The sequence below is a fragment of the Aspergillus sclerotioniger genome, assembly GCF_003184525.1.
Source record: "Aspergillus sclerotioniger CBS 115572 chromosome Unknown BO94scaffold_19, whole genome shotgun sequence".
In the NCBI taxonomy this organism is placed as follows: domain Eukaryota; kingdom Fungi; phylum Ascomycota; class Eurotiomycetes; order Eurotiales; family Aspergillaceae; genus Aspergillus; species Aspergillus sclerotioniger.
In genome coordinates this window covers 399,207-417,254 of record NW_020291009.1, presented here as the reverse complement: position 1 = coordinate 417,254, position 18,048 = coordinate 399,207, and the positions used below count along the sequence as shown (strand labels likewise).

At 50.8% G+C, this 18,048-nt stretch overlaps 8 protein-coding genes across 8 annotated transcripts; 3 read left to right on the top strand and 5 right to left on the bottom strand.

The window, feature by feature from the left end:
* Nucleotides 1-75: 75 nt before the first annotated feature.
* On the top strand, nt 76-1,917 carry BO94DRAFT_557848 (glycoside hydrolase family 43 protein; the record flags this gene model as incomplete). The annotated part of the gene is made up of 3 exons (XM_025613961.1): nt 76-92; nt 198-1,714; nt 1,763-1,917. 3 exons carry the CDS (start codon nt 76-78, stop codon nt 1,915-1,917), a joined length of 1,689 nt encoding a protein of 562 aa, XP_025465976.1.
* A 2,137-nt stretch (nt 1,918-4,054) lies between these two features.
* On the bottom strand, nt 4,055-6,337 carry BO94DRAFT_625562 (Zn(II)2Cys6 transcription factor). Its single transcript, XM_025617295.1, has 4 exons — nt 6,207-6,337; nt 6,052-6,152; nt 4,598-6,007; nt 4,055-4,517 (listed from the first exon to the last, which is right to left on the bottom strand). The coding sequence occupies exons 1-4, from the start codon at nt 6,279-6,281 to the stop codon at nt 4,256-4,258; spliced, it is 1,848 nt and encodes a 615-aa protein (XP_025465975.1). The 5' UTR covers nt 6,282-6,337; the 3' UTR covers nt 4,055-4,255.
* Nucleotides 6,338-9,397: 3,060 nt separating this feature from the next.
* Nucleotides 9,398-10,369, bottom strand: BO94DRAFT_495420 (SDR family NAD(P)-dependent oxidoreductase; the record flags this gene model as incomplete). Its single annotated transcript, XM_025609263.1, has 2 exons — nt 9,398-10,251; nt 10,318-10,369. The coding sequence occupies 2 exons, from the start codon at nt 10,367-10,369 to the stop codon at nt 9,398-9,400; spliced, it is 906 nt and encodes a 301-aa protein (XP_025465974.1).
* Nucleotides 10,370-10,437: 68 nt separating this feature from the next.
* Nucleotides 10,438-11,632, bottom strand: BO94DRAFT_519833 (TIM-barrel enzyme family protein). The gene is made up of 3 exons (XM_025610087.1): nt 11,450-11,632; nt 11,253-11,398; nt 10,438-11,191 (listed from the first exon to the last, which is right to left on the bottom strand). The coding sequence occupies exons 1-3, from the start codon at nt 11,535-11,537 to the stop codon at nt 10,583-10,585; spliced, it is 843 nt and encodes a 280-aa protein (XP_025465973.1). The 5' UTR covers nt 11,538-11,632; the 3' UTR covers nt 10,438-10,582.
* A 423-nt stretch (nt 11,633-12,055) lies between these two features.
* BO94DRAFT_536662 (Tm-1-like ATP-binding domain-containing protein) lies at nt 12,056-13,497 on the top strand. Its single transcript, XM_025612066.1, has 2 exons — nt 12,056-13,349; nt 13,424-13,497. The coding sequence occupies exons 1-2, from the start codon at nt 12,063-12,065 to the stop codon at nt 13,448-13,450; spliced, it is 1,314 nt and encodes a 437-aa protein (XP_025465972.1). The 5' UTR covers nt 12,056-12,062; the 3' UTR covers nt 13,451-13,497.
* Nucleotides 13,498-13,703: 206 nt separating this feature from the next.
* Nucleotides 13,704-15,237, bottom strand: BO94DRAFT_469141 (adenosylhomocysteinase; the record flags this gene model as incomplete). The annotated part of the gene is made up of 5 exons (XM_025608284.1): nt 13,704-14,143; nt 14,195-14,796; nt 14,845-14,971; nt 15,020-15,152; nt 15,199-15,237. The coding sequence occupies 5 exons, from the start codon at nt 15,235-15,237 to the stop codon at nt 13,704-13,706; spliced, it is 1,341 nt and encodes a 446-aa protein (XP_025465971.1).
* An 844-nt stretch (nt 15,238-16,081) lies between these two features.
* On the top strand, nt 16,082-16,385 carry BO94DRAFT_587081 (uncharacterized protein; the record flags this gene model as incomplete). Its single annotated transcript, XM_025615800.1, has 3 exons — nt 16,082-16,219; nt 16,264-16,313; nt 16,358-16,385. 3 exons carry the CDS (start codon nt 16,082-16,084, stop codon nt 16,383-16,385), a joined length of 216 nt encoding a protein of 71 aa, XP_025465970.1.
* Nucleotides 16,386-16,395: 10 nt separating this feature from the next.
* Nucleotides 16,396-17,688, bottom strand: BO94DRAFT_120596 (uncharacterized protein). The gene is made up of 4 exons (XM_025605577.1): nt 16,977-17,688; nt 16,712-16,926; nt 16,575-16,667; nt 16,396-16,524 (listed from the first exon to the last, which is right to left on the bottom strand). The coding sequence occupies exons 1-4, from the start codon at nt 17,602-17,604 to the stop codon at nt 16,486-16,488; spliced, it is 975 nt and encodes a 324-aa protein (XP_025465969.1). The 5' UTR covers nt 17,605-17,688; the 3' UTR covers nt 16,396-16,485.
* Nucleotides 17,689-18,048: the final 360 nt, after the last annotated feature.

Below are 18,048 nucleotides of genomic sequence, written 5' to 3'. Positions count from 1 at the left end.
TAAAATGGGTGGGTCCTTGACTGCAGTCACTAGTCGAGACGGGTGTTTCAATATAAAAGCCCTACAACTATATCCATGTTGGTCCCGTCCCGGTATGATAATTGCCCTACTATTCACTTCACCATGTGGCTCTCCATTGCCTCGGCCCTCCTCCTGGCAGCCCCTATATGTTCTCATCCGACGAGTCTCAACCACAGCTACTACACCAACCCCATCCTGCCTGGCTGGCACTCCGACCCAACCTGTGCCCACGTCCCGGAGCAGGACACCTTCTTCTGCGCCACCTCCACCTTTATCGCCTACCCAGGACTCCCTGTCTATGCCAGTAAGGATCTACAGAACTGGAAGCTCGCCAGCAACGTCTTCAACCGCCCTACTCAGATCCCCGATCTTTGGAACACCACCGGTCAACAAGGCGGCATCTACGCCCCGACCCTCCGCTACCGCAATGGAACCTTCTACCTGATTGTCTCCTATCTCGGCCCCGAAACCAAAGGTCTGCTCTTCACAACCACGGACCCATACACTGATTCTGCATGGAGCGATCCCCTCGTCTTCGATGTCCAAGGCATCGACCCGGATATCTTCTGGGATGACGACGGCACCGTCTATGTCACTTCTGCGAATAGCGGCGCAACATCCGGGAACCACATTGAGCAGTACTCACTTGATCTCAACACGGGAGAAACCGGCCCGATTCACTACCTCTGGAATGGCACCGGCGGGGCCAGTCCGGAAGGCCCTCACATGTTCCGCAAAGACGGATACTATTATCTCATGATCGCCGAGGGAGGGACAGAACTCGGCCACTCGGAGATGATAGCCCGATCGAGGAATCGGACCGGGCCGTGGGAGCCCTATCCCCAGAACCCGCTGTTGACGAACAGGAACACCACCCAGTATTTCCAGACCGTTGGCCATGCAGATCTATTTCAAGATGGCAGTGGGAACTGGTGGGCTGTCGCTCTAAGTACCCGGTCTGGCCCAGCGTGGAAGAATTATCCCATGGGTAGAGAGACCGTTCTGGCTCCGGCAGTCTGGGATGAGGGTGAGTGGCCGGCTGTGCATCCTGTTCGGGGAGAGATGCGCGGGCCTCTGCCTCCAAGAAGCAGGAATATTTCGTTGGGCGAAGGGGACTGGATAGACCAGCCCGACATGGTCGATTTCACCCCGGGCTCCTCAATTCCAGAACACTTTGTGTACTGGCGGTATCCGAATCCCGATGACTTTGCCATCTCGCCGCAGGGCCATCCAAACACCCTCGAACTGACCCCATCGTTTCACAATCTAACAGGAAATGCAGCGTTCCAGCCAAATGATAGCTTGACACTGATCATGCGTCGACAGACAGACACACTGTTCACGTACGGCGTTGACATATCTTTCGATCCCACGGTGATTGATGAAGAAGCCGGAGTAACAGTTTTCCTAACCCAGGATCAGCACATCGACCTGGGTATCGTCCTGCTGTCATCTGATGACCTGGCAGTTAGATTCCGAGTCCAAGGCCGTGGTAACTACAACGGTACTCTTCCTGGACGTACTGTCTCCGTCCCCAAGACATGGCAAGGAGAGTCTATTCGGCTGGAAATTCAGGCTGTCAACGACACGACGTATACCTTTGCGGCTGCACCATTGAACAACCCGAGTCAGCGAAATATTATCGGGTACGCAGATACACGGATTGTGAGTGGCGGTACTGGGCCATTTACTGGTAAGTTTGCACTGTGGTTATACTTGTTATGAGTACTGATCAGCATAGGCTCTCTTGTGGGTGCCTACGCGACGAAGAATGGCGGTTCTGGCTCTACACCGGCTTATGTCAGTCGGTGGAGATATCAAGGACACGGCCAGAAGATTGACTATGATCTTATAGTGCCGAGCTATGAGGTTGCGGAGGGTGGATGGGCTTTATAGATTGATTGATTGATTGATTCGTTCTTTAACCTAATGGAGTTGCTTTTATGCGTTAGTAGTTATGTAGGTAGTGTGTCTTGCCTGGCACCAAGGCCTCTTATTAAACGCTTAAATTCAGACTTAAATGAGTGGTAGTTGATAGATACCAAAGAGGCCTACACAGATAGATATACATATTTTTTTTCATATTAATAATACTATATATAGACTAGATGCCTCTAGAACCTAGATCCATGTTTATTGTCTCTATTTTACAGTTACTCACATATAACTTACTATACAGGAGTTAATCTTAAAGCTTTGCTTGGGTCTACTAACTATACAGGATATATTAGAATTATATTAAGACTGTGTTTCCCTCCTACCTTCTATAGTAAATATACTCTATCCTGGATCCAACATCCAGGTTTTAGAGAAGTTAACTTTCTCTAGATTTTCTTCATTGGGTGCCTCCAGGTAGAGTAGATGTCTGTAACAGGAATCAAACCCATAGCCCTTAGCTGCTAGGAAGAGATCTCCCTACCTCTTCTTTACAATTAAGGCCTTTCCTCATGGTGTTCTACCATTACACCACTGCAGGCGGATGGGCTTTATAGCATTGCATAGTTGTTTCACAAAGACTGCATTGAGATCTGGTTCGAGTGAAACTGAAGGTACCTCCTTCTCGTCTGGATAACCTAAACTACTACATTATACTATTGGCCCAATGGCCCTTGTGCCTAGATGCTCTTCACACATCCACCAGAGGATAGGACCGAACAAGTAGCATATCAGCAACATCCTTCCTCAGTTTCTACATAGTGGAGCCTAGAATCGTTCCGTTAGTTTTCTATAATAAACCCGAGCTATTACCATACCGACACGACATTGATTTCCAACATCTAAATAGATAACCTATGTCCAACATCTTCCCAGCCTTGTGACATATTCCTACCTCGATCAACCCAGTGCTACATGTGTTGACATGTCCAGCTAGGCTGCGGGACATCAACACCGATACAACTATGGGAGCTGTCATTGATCTTGACAATTTCAGTACAGCGGAACCCGTCTTATCTTCGATGTGTACAGCCCCAATCATAGACACAGTCAGATCCTTCCCACGTGGAAGGAAGCTGACCGGAACAGATAGATCATCATGATCAACACATCGCCATCTTCGAAGCACCAACAATCTTGGATCTTAGCCAAGTGTAAACGTGTACGTCTCAGTCTTTTACTATCAACCTCTGGACTGACTCAACAGACCCCAACATGGAATACTCTCAATACCATATGCATAAAAACCCCATCCACAACCAACCCACTACCAAACCTCACTATCCCGGGGCGAAGCCCAACACTCAACACTGTCAGTAATATTCACCAAGCCATCTCCTAACACCACTAACCTATCCACCATACTCCGCACCATCTTCTCGGAAACCCCACCGGCACAAACCTCTTTAATCGGCGGTGCATTCAGAACCCTATACCTCGGTTCATCCATCCTGACGGACGACCTATCTCAATGGAAGCGAGCCCATTGTCATTTGGACTATTTATGCTAGGTCTGAGGAAGTAAGACATATTCGAAACGATAAAGGAAACTCAATGAGAGCGTTGTCGCTTGATATGAGCAGCTATGTGAATGAATTGGATGGGGATAGTTCTTTGTAAAAGGGGGTTTTGGGGACTGGATTGTGAGAAGGATTGGGTGTTTATGTTATTGTTGGTAGTGTGTGATTAGAATACTTTAATGTTCTGGAAGGGTGTGATTAGTTAGATTATTTGCGTTTGTGTTGGTGTTTGATAGGGGGTTGAGATTTCTCTTTCTAGGTCTTTCTCTCTCTCTCTTTCTCTATCTGTGGGTATATGTGTGGATGAGTGATATAGTCTCACCAGATGCAATATCCCAAACCCAGACGAATAATAAAATAAATGTTAATAAAAGGACTAATAAAACAGTAATCAAACTGTAGACCAGTATTTAATATGAAAATAACACACTCATGTGCTAGATTATCCAGTTTAAATACAAAGTAATTTTTATATAAATCAAAAAAAGAATTTCCATCTACAGAAGTCATCTCAATATCTGTATAGCAATAGTAGAAAATTCAAGATTGACTGGTCAATTATTTAGTGAGATTTATCTGCGTCTTTTTTGTTGATGAGGTAGGAATCACACCGCAGAATGAATGAATGAATGGGTGAGTGTGGTGTTCTCACTCTCCATTCTCTAATCAGGCTATAGTAATGCATGCATGCTAAACAAGAAAAATATGTAGTATATTTATATACAATGAACATGACAACACATAGAAACAAGTAATTACTCTGGATTGAAGTAGTGGTCTCATCCATCCTTTGTCCTCGCTAACACCTGTCTCGCCAACGAGATTAACAATTCCAGAAACTCGTGCATGATATACGCTGGTGGAAAAAACTGTTCATCCGAGGTATGAGTATGTCCGTTCATATTCCCCTGAAATGAAGCAAAGAGGTCCTTTGTATCTTGCAAGATGCGGAGATCTCTGCTAAAGGTTGATGCGGTGGGAACGTCAATGAGACACCAGAAGAGGGAAAGGATAGAGGAGAGGATGAATTGAGCGTGGATCCTATTACCACATCATTAGCTTCTGTCCTGTTTATTTTTTCAGAGGGGCAAGGGTCATATGAAGGAAAGAGGGGGGGGTACCAAAAACTAAACCTATCAACTAGGCCACTCGCACGAAGATAATACAACAGTGTCGACCTCGATGCCTGATAGTACAGTTCCAAACTCGATGGCAACGGCATTGACAAGCTGCCGGTGAAGCTTGCCTCGTGCAGTTTACGCAAACAATAATAATACTCCAGGTGGATGTTAATCCCCCGAAGACCGAGGTTATGAACGTTGACAGGGCTGTGGCTCCTTTCTGTACCGCCCGGACTGTACGAGTCCGGACGGAATCCCACCGGAAAGCTGGCTTTCAAGTCGCTGAGTTCCTGGTCCAATTGGCGGATGTGTTCGAGGCGACGAGCCTCGGGAAATTTCTGAGCTTGGCAAGAATAAAGGCCGTGGTAGACTTTGGATTTGAGCATGGCGACCCGGATATCAGTGGGGAGGAGAAGGTGGGGAGTGGATGGCGTGGTAGGAAGGAACTGAAGGTCGAAGGATTCAACATAGGTTGGGGGGAAGTTGAGGTCGCAATCGACATCTTGAAGCAGAGGAGGCAGACAGGAGCGGATGGACATTTCTTTGTCCATGGTGTAGCAGAGCCAGAACATGGCGCGGAGGTGAGTGTGGGATTCGTCATTGGGGATGAGGGGCGATTTGCGGTGGGCGCCGAGGTGGTAAAGGATGCGGATGGCCATGGAGAGAAACAGTTGGGATTGTTCGGGTTTGCCGGCCGGGGCAATGTGGAGGGCTATGATGAGGAATGCTTCGAGTTTGCGCACGTCGTTTGGCTCGAGCATGAGCTTGGGCACAAGGGTCAATACCGCCTGCACGTAGCCATCCGAGTCGGTGTCGGCGAACATGGGCTGGTGATGATGGAGTTTGGTGACAAAAGCCGTCAAGGCAAAGAGACAGGCCTTTTCGGCAAGGGGACGGGCATCGGCGCGGCCAGAGACATGATCGGTGATGATGGCTTGAGCGGCGGCGACATCAATGATGGGAAAGACGGCGTATAGACCATTGGCCGAGTAGTAGTTGAGACACTGCTGAACGAGCTGGTAGCTGGGCCACTTGGGGGAGGTAGTTTTCGGCTGAGTGGCGGGATACTGCGACTTGTACGAGTCGCTCACGCGTGCCCAGAAGCCGGACATGTCAAGGATGGTGCCCGTCTGTCGATAGATGGTGGCGTAAAAGGAGGACCGCTGAGGGGAATGGGCCACACCAGGCCACGACCATTCCAAATGCTGCTGGAAGATCTCCAGGGCCGTGTCAAAGACGGACGAATCCTGAGGGTGGGAAGGCGCCGAGCTGAGTGACAGCGGCGGACATGGCGAGGAAGAGACGTGCGACTGCAGCTCGTCGCGGAGGGGAGAGCTCGATAGCGAGAGGTCTCGAGCAGCAATGAATTCTTCTAACTCACGCACGCGAGCCTTGGCCTCGGAGAGCTGCCTGGGAGGGGTTAGCATGGTCTGGGCTGGAATCAAGGGACGTACTCTCGAATGGTCTTCCGGGGTTGCCCCGTAAAGGTAAAGGTGCAGACGACACCTGCAAAATGGCAATTCTCACACGCAGGTTTCTCTCCATCACAGCGGATCTATGCATGGTTAGAGTTGTAGTAGATGGATGGCGGGGCCTGGAGATGCCGTACCTTTTTATGGCGGCACAGGTCACATGCACTCCGCGCCCTCCCGCCGCGTGGGGCCAATGCATCTGCATCATCCATCCTGGCTGCAATGGAGTGAACCCGCAGGCTAGGGCCGGGAATTAAATGTCCGCATGTTGGGGCATGGAGAATCGTGGGATCAGGAGAAAATGAAAGATCGCTGCCTGGCCACTGTTGATGACTCAGCGGTCGTCGTCATCGGCGGAGCCCCACTCGGGGCTTGGCGGCGGGATTCTCGGCCTCTTTTTGAGTCTGCGTTTCAGGGTCCAGACACATTTATGGACAGGATGATTGAAAGGAGGTGAATGGAGGGGAACTTAATTTTAGATGAAATCATTACAGAGTAAATGTATTGAATTGGAGAGGAAGTGGATGACTGGTATGTGAATACAAGCATGTGATCATCAGCCCTAATTGTTCCTTAGCCCTAAAGCTTATCTTTCACAATACCAATCTAATTACTGGGTGAATCTACACCAATCACCCCGTAGTAATCGGCACATACCTTCACCATCCCAATTCCCTACCTACTAATGACAGAGAACTATAAATCTCCTCCCCCTACACTCCATCCACTCCACAGTTCCATTATCATACGGCCTACTAAGCATATCATGAACCAACTACATAAAACACCTTAGCATTTCCCAATACACTTCAACATCTTATGACATTCCACAATAAAGCGAAACATGATCAAAAGGAAACTGCGCCAATATGACAACACGTCAATCCAAGCATATCCCTTTCTTGCCTGCCTATGAAATCCGCTCTCTCAATACCACCAATTATAACCAATGCAATAGAGCAGCTCATCCTTATGGACATTCACTTTCTGTTGCAATATGTCTCCCATTTCACAGTTCAAGTGACCAAATTATATTGGTATCAATACCAAAGCTGCAAATGCCGTCCCCTATCTGTGCCTCAGGTAGGCACATCCAGCCTTGTCCGGTGTGTATACTCAATTCAATCCAACCACGGGGCTCGAACAAACAATGGATTTATTTGGATCGGAGACTCCACGAATATATCGAGAAAAAGGACTACGATACGTCTACGACATGTATAAACCATATTCATGCAATATTACCTCAAAACGACCATCAATCTCTCTAACGCGGCATTGTTAGATTGTCACTACGCGCTGATAAAATCTACCTCGACTAACATATACAACTAGATCATGCCTGAATAAACAGAGCCAGCAGAATAACAACACGAGAGTGCTTTCCATCGATAAGAAACATATTCTAGTGGGCTAATCTCGTAGCTATTCTATATCATCCCTGACATATGTGCAAAGCGCACATAAATATGGAATTTTATCAAACTATGAGTGGATAATATTCATATGGCAAGAACTTGTGCATGAAGGATGGGAATAGAGTACATTCCATTATCTCTGAAGTCTAGTTGCTCTTCATGTCTTGTCCACTGGTCTTATTACGGTAGATTGCAGCTTTGGGGAGGGTGGTTATGACATGCAGAGCTTCTTACTCAAGTAGGTAACTCAACTGGACTTGTTATAAGAGAAAAGGCTTGATAATATACTGGTTTCCTATCCAAGATAATTAATACTTGGTTTTTTTCACAGCTAGGGATGGTCAATGGAGACATCGTGCGTATTCTCATTGAGCTGACTCGTGAAAACTAGGAGAACTTAAAGAGATGTCTTCTATAACCAAGAATAAGAAGTTGATGGAAGGTAAATACCAAAAAAGACGGTCACGATCGACATAATACAAGAGACACAGAAACATCACTATGTGACTGACGTCAGCCGGTAATCCGATCAGTTAACGACAGATACTAATAACGTGGGACAGCAATCAAGTTGCTGTCGTCTGTAAGAGCAATGTTACTATCCTCGTTATGCCCAGGATAATACCAGCCATGACTACACCACAGCAATACTTGACGCATCTCTAGCAGCGACGAATATATAGCTTGATGACTTCTGCTCGTTTGATAACGATATATTTGCTGTCTGGGTTGCTACAATTATGGCCACCGTCTTGGTCCCATTCTAGAATATGTCCATATGAACTATTAGTCTTTTCCATCATATTTTCGTCGAATAACACTCTTACTACATAGAATTGTATACGGCACACATAAACCCTTTAAATTCTACTACGAACAGAACCATACAAGATGTCGACCTGGGAAACTAGCCCAGGCGTTAGGTGATCCAGTACTAAAATATTCTCCTCCAGTTAACCTGTCCTACCAGCTTCCCCAAACCCCGCAATGTTGTCGGACTAGTCTCATGCTATCACTACCCTGCTACAAGAGTTGATTAAACAGTTTGAAGATCCACAAGCGTAGCATCGCCAAGTTGACGCTTGAGGCCTACACTCACCGCCTCGAGAAAAAATTGTAAATTACACGATACCTCGTTGCACAAGGGACTTTACCCTCAGAGGGGAGATCATTCTTGTCGGGTGCTAGATCCATCACCCAACACAATTCTGCCCCTGCCTTCAAGTATCATGTACATAGAAGAACCACCGCAGAGTCATCAACCAAGTAGTCGCCAATTAGCCAAGTTTTTATTTATTTCTCGTTTATTGGCCATGCAAAACCTGATGTTGGTAGATGCCAGTCCCAGCGCGACCATGATTCCAGACATGTCTCCATCATATAGCAATAGACTAACTACCCCGTCTATCTCATGATGCCTACTCTCCTTACTACTAACTTCTTCCCTCTCCCACAGCATAATCTTCTATTCACGCACATCACTTATCCCAATCCTATAATTATGTATCATGGCAGGTGATAAACTATCCAGAATGGGAATTCAAATTATGTGATATGATATATCGCATTAATAAATCCTTACTATGCACTCCACATAGTACAATCAATGGTATATTGAACGGTATCATCAGGTAGGTATGTTTTGGGGTGAATTAGGGCTAGGGCAGTCACGCACGGGAACGTGCATATAGAAGCCCTAAGTACAGGGATAAGATAGTTCTTTCAGGGAAAGTATCTAGACATCTTTTCTTATTCTTCCTTATTGGAATGAAATACATATATATGTTTTTCTATGTAGATTTACTTATACTAGTCTTAGAGTATGATTTGGTTAGTTATGTAGTGAGTATGTGAGTCAACATTCTATTTAATATATCGCAAAAGATACAACACCAACACCAACCCATCAATCAAGTCGTAAACTTCAACCCCCCATTCGCACAAACCACACTCCCCGTACACCACCCCCCATCCTGCGTACACAACATGCCCACGACCCCCGCCACCTCCGCCGTAAACCCGGGCCTCCTCCCCCCCATCTTCTCCCTAATCAACCTCTTCTCCTCCTCCCCCAACCCCTCCTCCACGCCCTTATCCCCCTCCACCAATTTACTCAACGGCGTATTATCCTGAAACCCCTGCATCTGCTGCCAAAACGCCTCCCCTGTAGCAAAATACATATCACCGACCACCGGCCCCGGATTGACGGCATTCACCGTCGCCACGTCAGCCAACTCCCTCGCCCACGTCCTCGTCATGGCTTCCAATGCCGCCTTGGTGCCCCCGTACACCGACTGGCCGGTGAATCCCAACGAGGAGGAAATACTGGAGATGTTGACGATGCGGCCCGCGTGGGGTGGGGACGTGGGCAGATAGGGCGCCACAGCCTGGGTGAGGAGCAATGGGGCCAGGACGTTGATAGTGTAGTGCCAGTGGAAGTAGGGGGCGTCGATGGGGCCTTTGGTTGGGGAGGGGTCGTTGAGGAAACGGTCTTTGCTGACGCCGGCGTTGTTGATGAGGATGTCGATTGTTAGGGTGCCTGTGGTGGGGGATGTGAAGTGGGTTTTGGCCGCCGTGAGGATGGTGCTGATGGCGGGGGCGGGGTCGGAGAGGTCGGCTTGGATGGGGATGCAGGTTATGGAGTGGGTGGTGGAGAGGGTGGTGCAGAGGGTGGTGATGCGGGGGGAGGAGCTGGTGGAGGTGTAGTTGAGGAGGAGGGAACAGCCTTTGCTGGCGAGGTTGTGGGCGATGGCTTCGCCGATTCCTTTGGGGGAGTTAGTGGGGGATGTGGGGGTGGGGAGAGAGGGTTTGGATGGGGATGGGGAGGTACCTCGGGAGCCGCCGGTGATGAGGGCGAGTTTGCCTTCGAGGGGACGAGACATGGTGAATATAGAGGCTGTACTATGAGTATAGTATATGAATATATGATCTGGAATGTGGGAGTGATGTAGGAAGACACATTATATAAATACTCAACGACATGCTCGGGAAAACACACTCGGTTAATTACATTCATGATTGCACCCCGGGAAATTACCCGATTGGGTTCCGGCGGCACCCACCCAACCCTATACAGTATACCATCATGGATATGATCAATTCTCACCCACCTTAATCCCCTTAAACAACCTCGCATTCTCCTCAATCGCCTTCTCCACCGGCAACCTCTCCATACTACTCGCCCCAAAGAACCCATGCACCCCCTTAGTCCTCTTCAACACAAACGCCGCATCCTCGGGCCCCGCCACCGGTCCCCCATGACACAACACAATCACCTCGGGATTAATCTTCACCACCGCATCCCGAACCTTCTGAACCACATCCACACTCTCCTCCAACCCCAACGCCGTCTGCGCCCCAATCGTCCCCGACGTCGTCAATCCCAAATGCACGACAATCACGTCCGCGCCCGCCCGCGCCATCTTCTCCCCTTCCTCCACCGTAAACACATACGGCGTCGTCACTAGATCCATCTCCCGCGCGATCCGAATCATCTCTACTTCCTTGTCATATCCCATCCCAGTCTCCTCTAGATTCGCCCGGAAATTCCCATCAATGAGTCCGACCGTGGGGAAGTTTTGCACGCCCACGAACCCCGTGTTGCGGAGCTGTTGCAGAAATGCCCGCATGTCTCGGAAGGGGTCGGTGCCGCACACTCCAGCTAGGACAGGGGTTTCTTGGATGATAGGGAGGACTTCGTTGGCCTGGTTCCCGGTTTTTGTTAATTAGGTTCTGGGTGATGGGTTGGGGGGGGGAGGAGGGTACCATTTCCAATACTACGGCATTGGCATCCGAGTAGGGCATCATGCCGGCGAGAGATCCCCGACCGGCCATTCGGAATCGGCCCGAGTTGTAGACGAGGATTAGATCGGCACCGCCTTTTTCGATGAATTTGGCTGATAGTCCGATTCCTGGGATTGTTAGTGTTGGTGTGTGTTGAACTAGGGAGGTGGGTTGCATACCGGCACCTGCGCCAACGATGATGGAACCATCGGCGATGGTTTTGCGGAGACGCGCGAGGACTTCTTTTCTGGTGGTGGGGCGGGGCATTTTGTTTATATCTGTGTGTGAACTTTGGTTTGGTTTGGTTGAGAGAAGGGGGTAAATATTGTCGGTGATGAGTAAATAGATAGGGTCAAATCAATAGGGAGCGAGCGGGATGGGCAGATGTAATTAAGTTCACGGGAGGGGAAATATCGATGAGGTATCTATGAGGGGCAAAGAGGGGGCGACAGTTCGTCAGTGGAGCCTTGCTCAATGCCTGGTCTTCAGCTATGATTTCATCGTGAGTCTGACCCGTCGACTAACTATCTCCGAGCCATCACTAGCCCTAACTAAGCTCTTCAGGTGCATTAGCTGCAGAACCACATCCACTGCTGTACGACTCTGTATGCGTGATTAATTTATTGGGGATGATCCCGAGTGCAGATCGTGTAACGGGTGCTTTGCCACCTGCTGTACTACCATTATCATCTTTAATATCACTACCACTACCACTACCACTACCACTATTACCATTAAAAAGATCAAAACATCCCACCCACCCACTTTCCACAGCAATCCCAACCCACCACAATGTCATCCCAACCAACAATCCTCCTCCTCGGCACCTTCGACACCAAATGGTCCGAATGCATGTATCTCCATTCCCAACTCACCTCCCAAAACATCACCACGCTCCTCATGGACGTGGGCCGCACCCCGCACCCCTCGCCCCTAATCGACATCCACCACCCCAGCCTATCCCAATCCCAAGAGAAAAAAGAACCCGACTACAGCCACCTCCCCCGAAACACCTACATCCAAACCATCACGCAGACACGCACCCCCACCATATCCTCTCTTTACCAAGAAGGCAAAATCCACGCCATAATCTCCCTCGGCGGCAGCTGCGGCACATCTATCGCGACGGCGCTCATGCGCGATGCCCTTCCCATCGGCTTCCCCAAACTGATGGTCTCGACCATGGCCGCGGGGGATGTCTCGCCTTATGTCCAGGAAACCGATATCACCATGATGTATAGTGTAGTGGATGTTGCGGGGATGAATGGGATTTTGAATCGGGTGTTGAGGAATGCGGCGGGGGCGGGGGCGGGCATGGCGAAGACTTATTATTATTCTAATTATCATCAGAAGGACGGGATTGACGGGAGTGAGGCAAAGGGGAAAGTGGAAGTGAAGAGGATCGGAATTACCATGTTTGGAGTAACTACACCGGGGGTTACCGCCGTGCGAGAATATCTCGAAGCCCACTACAACAACACCAACGGAAACGAAAAAGAGGCAGGCTGTGAAATCTACATCTTTCATGCCACCGGTGCAGGCGGAAAAGCCATGGAACGACTCATCCGCGAAGGCCATCTGGATGCCGTGGTTGACCTTACTACCTCGGAGATTGTCGACGAAATCGTGGGCGGAGTGTTGAGTGCGGGTCCGACCCGACTGTCGGCCGCGGCGGAAAAAGGGATCCCGCAGGTGGTCAGTCTGGGTGCTTGTGACATGGTGAATTTTGGGACCCCCGACACGGTGCCCGAGCGGTTGGCGGGACGGAGGATCTACGAGCATAATCCGACGGTGACGATTGTGAGGACGGATGAGGAAGAAAGTCGACAGGTGGCCAGGTTTATTGCCGGGAAATTGAGGGATGCCGCACGGCCGGAGAAGGTGGTGGTGTTGCTGCCCCAGGGCGGGGTGAGTTTGTTGGATGTGCCGGGCCAGCAGTTTCAGGATCCCGGGGCCGATGAGGCCTTGTTTGAGACGCTGGAGAAGGAGCTGGAGGGGTCTCGGGTCACCGTGACCAGGCACCCTCGCCATGTCAATCATCCCGACTTTGCGCAGGCCATCGGGACGACGTTGGTCCGCCTGTTGGATGGTCCCAATTAATCTACCGGTCCAATCTAGCATCTACAGCACAAGTGGAAAGGCAGAACACGAACAAGTTACGATTATTTCCTACAATGTAGGACTATTTCAAGTGGTATCATCCGCACTGTTGAATGCAATACTCCACACCATGTATCCATAAACCCAGCCACTTTTAGTTGCCGTTGAAGACAATGCTTTTGAGCCCCATGTTGATAAAGAACCCTGTATATGTCGTTCGTAACATCGTAAATGTTGAAATCTAGCGTCCAGGTATGCCGAATGCGACTGGCTTAGTAGCGGTAGCTGGTATGCCTGTTAGTTGCGTCCCACCAAACCAAGCATGGATTCAACTTACTGGTCGGCCTTGAAAGGTCCGGTGACCTCCAGACCCAGGTACTCGGCCTGGACGGGGGTGAGCTTGGACAGCTTGCCGTTGACGTGCTCCAGGTGGAGCAGGGCAACCTGCTCATCGAGCACCTTGGGCAGAACGTAGACACCGACGGGCTTCTTGCCCGAGGTGCCGAATTCAACGTACTTCTTGCCAAAGGCAACGTCCTCGGCCTTGAACAGAGCAATCTGGGCAAGGACCTGGTTGGAGAAAGAGCAGGACATGACGAAGGAAGAGTGGCCGGTGGCACAGCCAAGGTTGACGAGACGGCCCTCAGCCAACAGAATGATGTTGCGGCCGTTGGCCATGGTGTAGCGGTCGACCTGGGGCTTGATGTTCTGGACCGACTTGGCGTTGGCCTTGAGCCAGGCAACGTCGATCTCAATGTCGAAGTGACCGATGTCTATTTGGTCAGTACGTCATTGAAATCACGACATAATGGTAGGGAACATACTGCAAACAATGGCGTCGTTGCGCATCACCTCAAAGTGCTTGCCAACGAGAATGTCACGGCAACCGGTGGTGGTGACGAAGATCTGACCCTGGGGAGCAGCCTCCTCCATGGTGGTGACCTCGTAGCCCTGGACGGCAGCCTGGAGGGCATTGATGGGGTCGATCTCGGTGACCAGGACGCGGGCACCCATGCTGCGGAGGGCGTCGGAGCAACCCTTACCGACATCACCGTAACCGGCAACGACGGCAACCTTACCGGCGATCATGACATCGGTGGCGCGCTTGATACCATCGATAAGGGACTCACGGCAACCGTACAGGTTGTCGAACTTGGACTTGGTGACCGAGTCGTTGACGTTGATGGCGGGGACGAGGAGCTTGCCCTCCTTGAGCATGCGGTACAGGTGGTGGACACCGGTGGTGGTCTCCTCAGACAGACCGTAGCAACCCTTGAGCTGCTCGGGGTACTTCTGGTGGACGAGGGAGGTCAAGTCACCACCGTCGTCGAGGATGAGGTTGAGCTTCTGGCCATCCTTGAAAGAGTTGAGCTGCTGCTCCAAGCACCAGTTGTACTCCTCCTCGGTCTCACCCTTCCAGGCGAAGCTATGCCAATTAGCGTGGTGGCAGTGGTCGATACACGGTGGAACTTACACAGGGACACCGGCGGCGGCAATGGCGGCAGCGGCGTGGTCCTGGGTGGAGAAGATGTTGCAGCTGGTCCAGGTGACCTCAGCACCGAGGGCAACGAGGGTCTCGATGAGGACGGCAGTCTGGATGGCTGGAAGGAATTAGAATGAGGTGTGGTGGTATCGAGCAGGAGACATACTCATGTGCAGGCAACCGGCAATGCGGGCACCGTTCAGAGGCTGGTCGGCAGCGTATCTGCGGCGGATGGCCATGAGACCGGGCATCTCAATCTCGGCGAGCTCGATCTCGCGGCGACCGAAGGCGGCCAGGGACTGTGATGGTCAATGGAATCCGATAGAGGAGGATGGATGAACATACGATGTCGGCGACCTTGAACTTCTGAGCGGGGGCAGCCATGGTTGCTATGTTGTGAAGGATGCTGGAGGGGTCAGTCTAGCCAGACAAACGGGAAGAAGAGAAAAGGTGGGGGGGAATAGCTTACGAGGAAAAGGGGATAAGCAGAGAAAGAGGATGGAGAAGAGGAGAGGGGGAAGAAGAGAGAATAAATAAAAAGGGCAGAGGGGGCGAAGAAGAGAAGAGAGGGGACGAAGGATTCAGCAGACTTGGCCAAGCCTGCGGGGCGGCTGCCGTCGGACTTTCTGTCGCTCCGACATGCGTGCTGACGGCGCCCCTCCTGATTGCTCTACCACCAACCTATCCATCTACCTAGGTATGGCTCGGTCCCCGAACTCTCTCCGAATCACCCTGCTGAAAAAAACTTGAAAATGATGTTCCGACTTGATCAACAACGGTCGGCGGATCCCTGTCTGAACTCAACTGGTCGTGCCGACCTTCGGCTGGTCGGGTTGGGCGCGTGGTGACCCAACTCGCTATGACCTCTTACATAAGAAAGTCCGCGGCGCATAAGCAAGGGATGGGGGCCACGTTCACGCCAACGGCCACCTGGATAAATAGATCCGGGAATCAGAGAGACACGGTCCGATCAAGTGCGAGAGATCGTCGGTCGAGTGAAATCTTCCGGATAATACCCTCATGTTATCTCGTAGCGCTGTCCAGACAGTCCAGTCCACGTAGTCTGCAATCTGCATAGCCAACCTCGAGTTGAGCTCCCTTCATGCAGATCAACACCCCTACAGAATGCAGCCAGTCCAGTGACATCAATCCGACTTTGCAAGGGGTCGCTCACCTTCTCTCTGGCTTTCACCCCTCGAATCATTCCCAGACCACCATATCACCCAAAATGAAGTCCGTCCTCTATTGTCTAGCTTTATGTTTGCCGGTCCTGGCTACGCCCCTGATGGAAGTCACCCTGAGTAATTCAACCTCGTGCCAGACCTACGGAGGGGATAGCATCGCGAATCTGGCTTGTCGCAATACGGTAGGTGGTTCGGGTCAATTCCAGACGCCAGACTGATCTTTTAGTGCATTGAGCAGGGTGAAGGATGGACCGGGGGGTTCTGTGACAGCCAGCAGTAAGTTGTGTCCTGTGTTGACTCATGGATGCTGACGATATTAGAATATGCCATTGCACGTTCAATGTTTAAGATGGGTGATAGCGTCGGTGGATGAGCAATCAATTGAGGACGCAGCTGTCATAACAATACATTCGATTAAATAAACTAAATTGTCTTCATATCCACTGTATCAAACGCCATCATTGAATCGGTAAAAGTTCATCCATCTCTGCAAAACGTCAGCTCATATCCAAGGTGTCAAGACAATTAGACACCCACCTTATCATACGGCCGGGACGAGTCTGCAAACCGCAGATCGGTCGCCAGCCGAATCACATTGTCCGGGTCGTTGTTCACCGTCGACGCGTGGATCTACCTCATCAGCATCAAAACCCATCCCGCAGAGGATAACATACCATGTGAGGCTTGTGCAGAACCACATCCCCCGCTTCGTAGGCCGACACCAGCCATCGACGCCCGTGCTGCTTAGCAAACTCCGCCGGATTCTCCGACAGCATTCCCGTGGACATCATATTCGAGTTGAACGCATACTTGGCCTCTTCCTCCGTCAAGCCCGCCGCCATGGCCTTGGCCGTAAAGTCGTCCTCCATTTTCATGCCCGCCGAGGCACCTAGCACAGCCAGTCAGTCTCATCCAGCTTAATGTCTCATATCCACCTACTGTCTTCAAGATAGATCAACCCTCCTCCAGTCAACTTGATATCCCCGATAGGAACCCACGCCGTCACACTGGTCGGCTCGCCATGTCGGATGAAAATCTGATCGTAGTGCACCCCGATCGGCTTCGTAGCAGGGATGTTGTTCCGCAGGAGGGTGCGCTTGAACGTCAAGGTGTTCTGGCCCCACCCAGTAAACTTGGCGATAAAGTCGTAGAGGGCGGGATGCTGGCACAGCTTCTCGGCATACCAGTCCTTGTAGTGTGCTTCGATGGCGCGATCGACGAACTGGGCAGCACTCTCTCCACCCGGTCGGCCGTTGCCGCCTGCAGCGCCCGCCCCGATGCCCGGGAAGTCATCGGGGGTCTTCTCGGGGTTGAAAATACCCTCGACGGGGTCGGAACCGTCCTTCAGGACCCCCGTGGGAGCCAGGTAGTTGAAGTATTGTCTGCGGGCTTCGAGGACATCTTCACGGGGAAGCACCTGTTTGAGGAAGAGGTAGCCGTCTTCGTTGTAGCGCTGGCGGAGTTCGTCGAGGGGGAGGTTGGGGTCGGAGGGGCGCAGGAGCGCCGCGTTCTCGGCGGTCAGTAGACCGTCGCTGACGGATAAGGTCTGAGATAGGACACCGGGCATTGTGAGGAGGAGATGACAGACTGATTGATGATGGTTAGATTGGACAGGAATCAGACCAGGTGCTCTGGATTATATATTCCATTGCATGCACCCTTTGTGACGTATGAAAGATCCGGGGGATGGCCTGTGCCCCGCATTGAGGACAGATGCTCCATCCCGTAGGGTGACATTACTCAGGAGTCAGTGTACTATTGTGTAGACTGTAGACGCGAAGGCATCGTGAAAATGGAGTAACCGACCCCACCTCCGCGTGGAAAGATACTCCTTTCGAACTTCTCGAAGGGCGGGACCGTCCCCACTGAGCGGGCAATGCTGCCCCTTCGGGCCTGGCCAGCCCCAGGGATCCGACTGGCCGGTGCCTCACTGCCTCCCCGTCCAGGCATCCAATGGCTTCATGAGTAAGTAACAATGAATTGATCACGGGGTATAAACTCTATACAATCT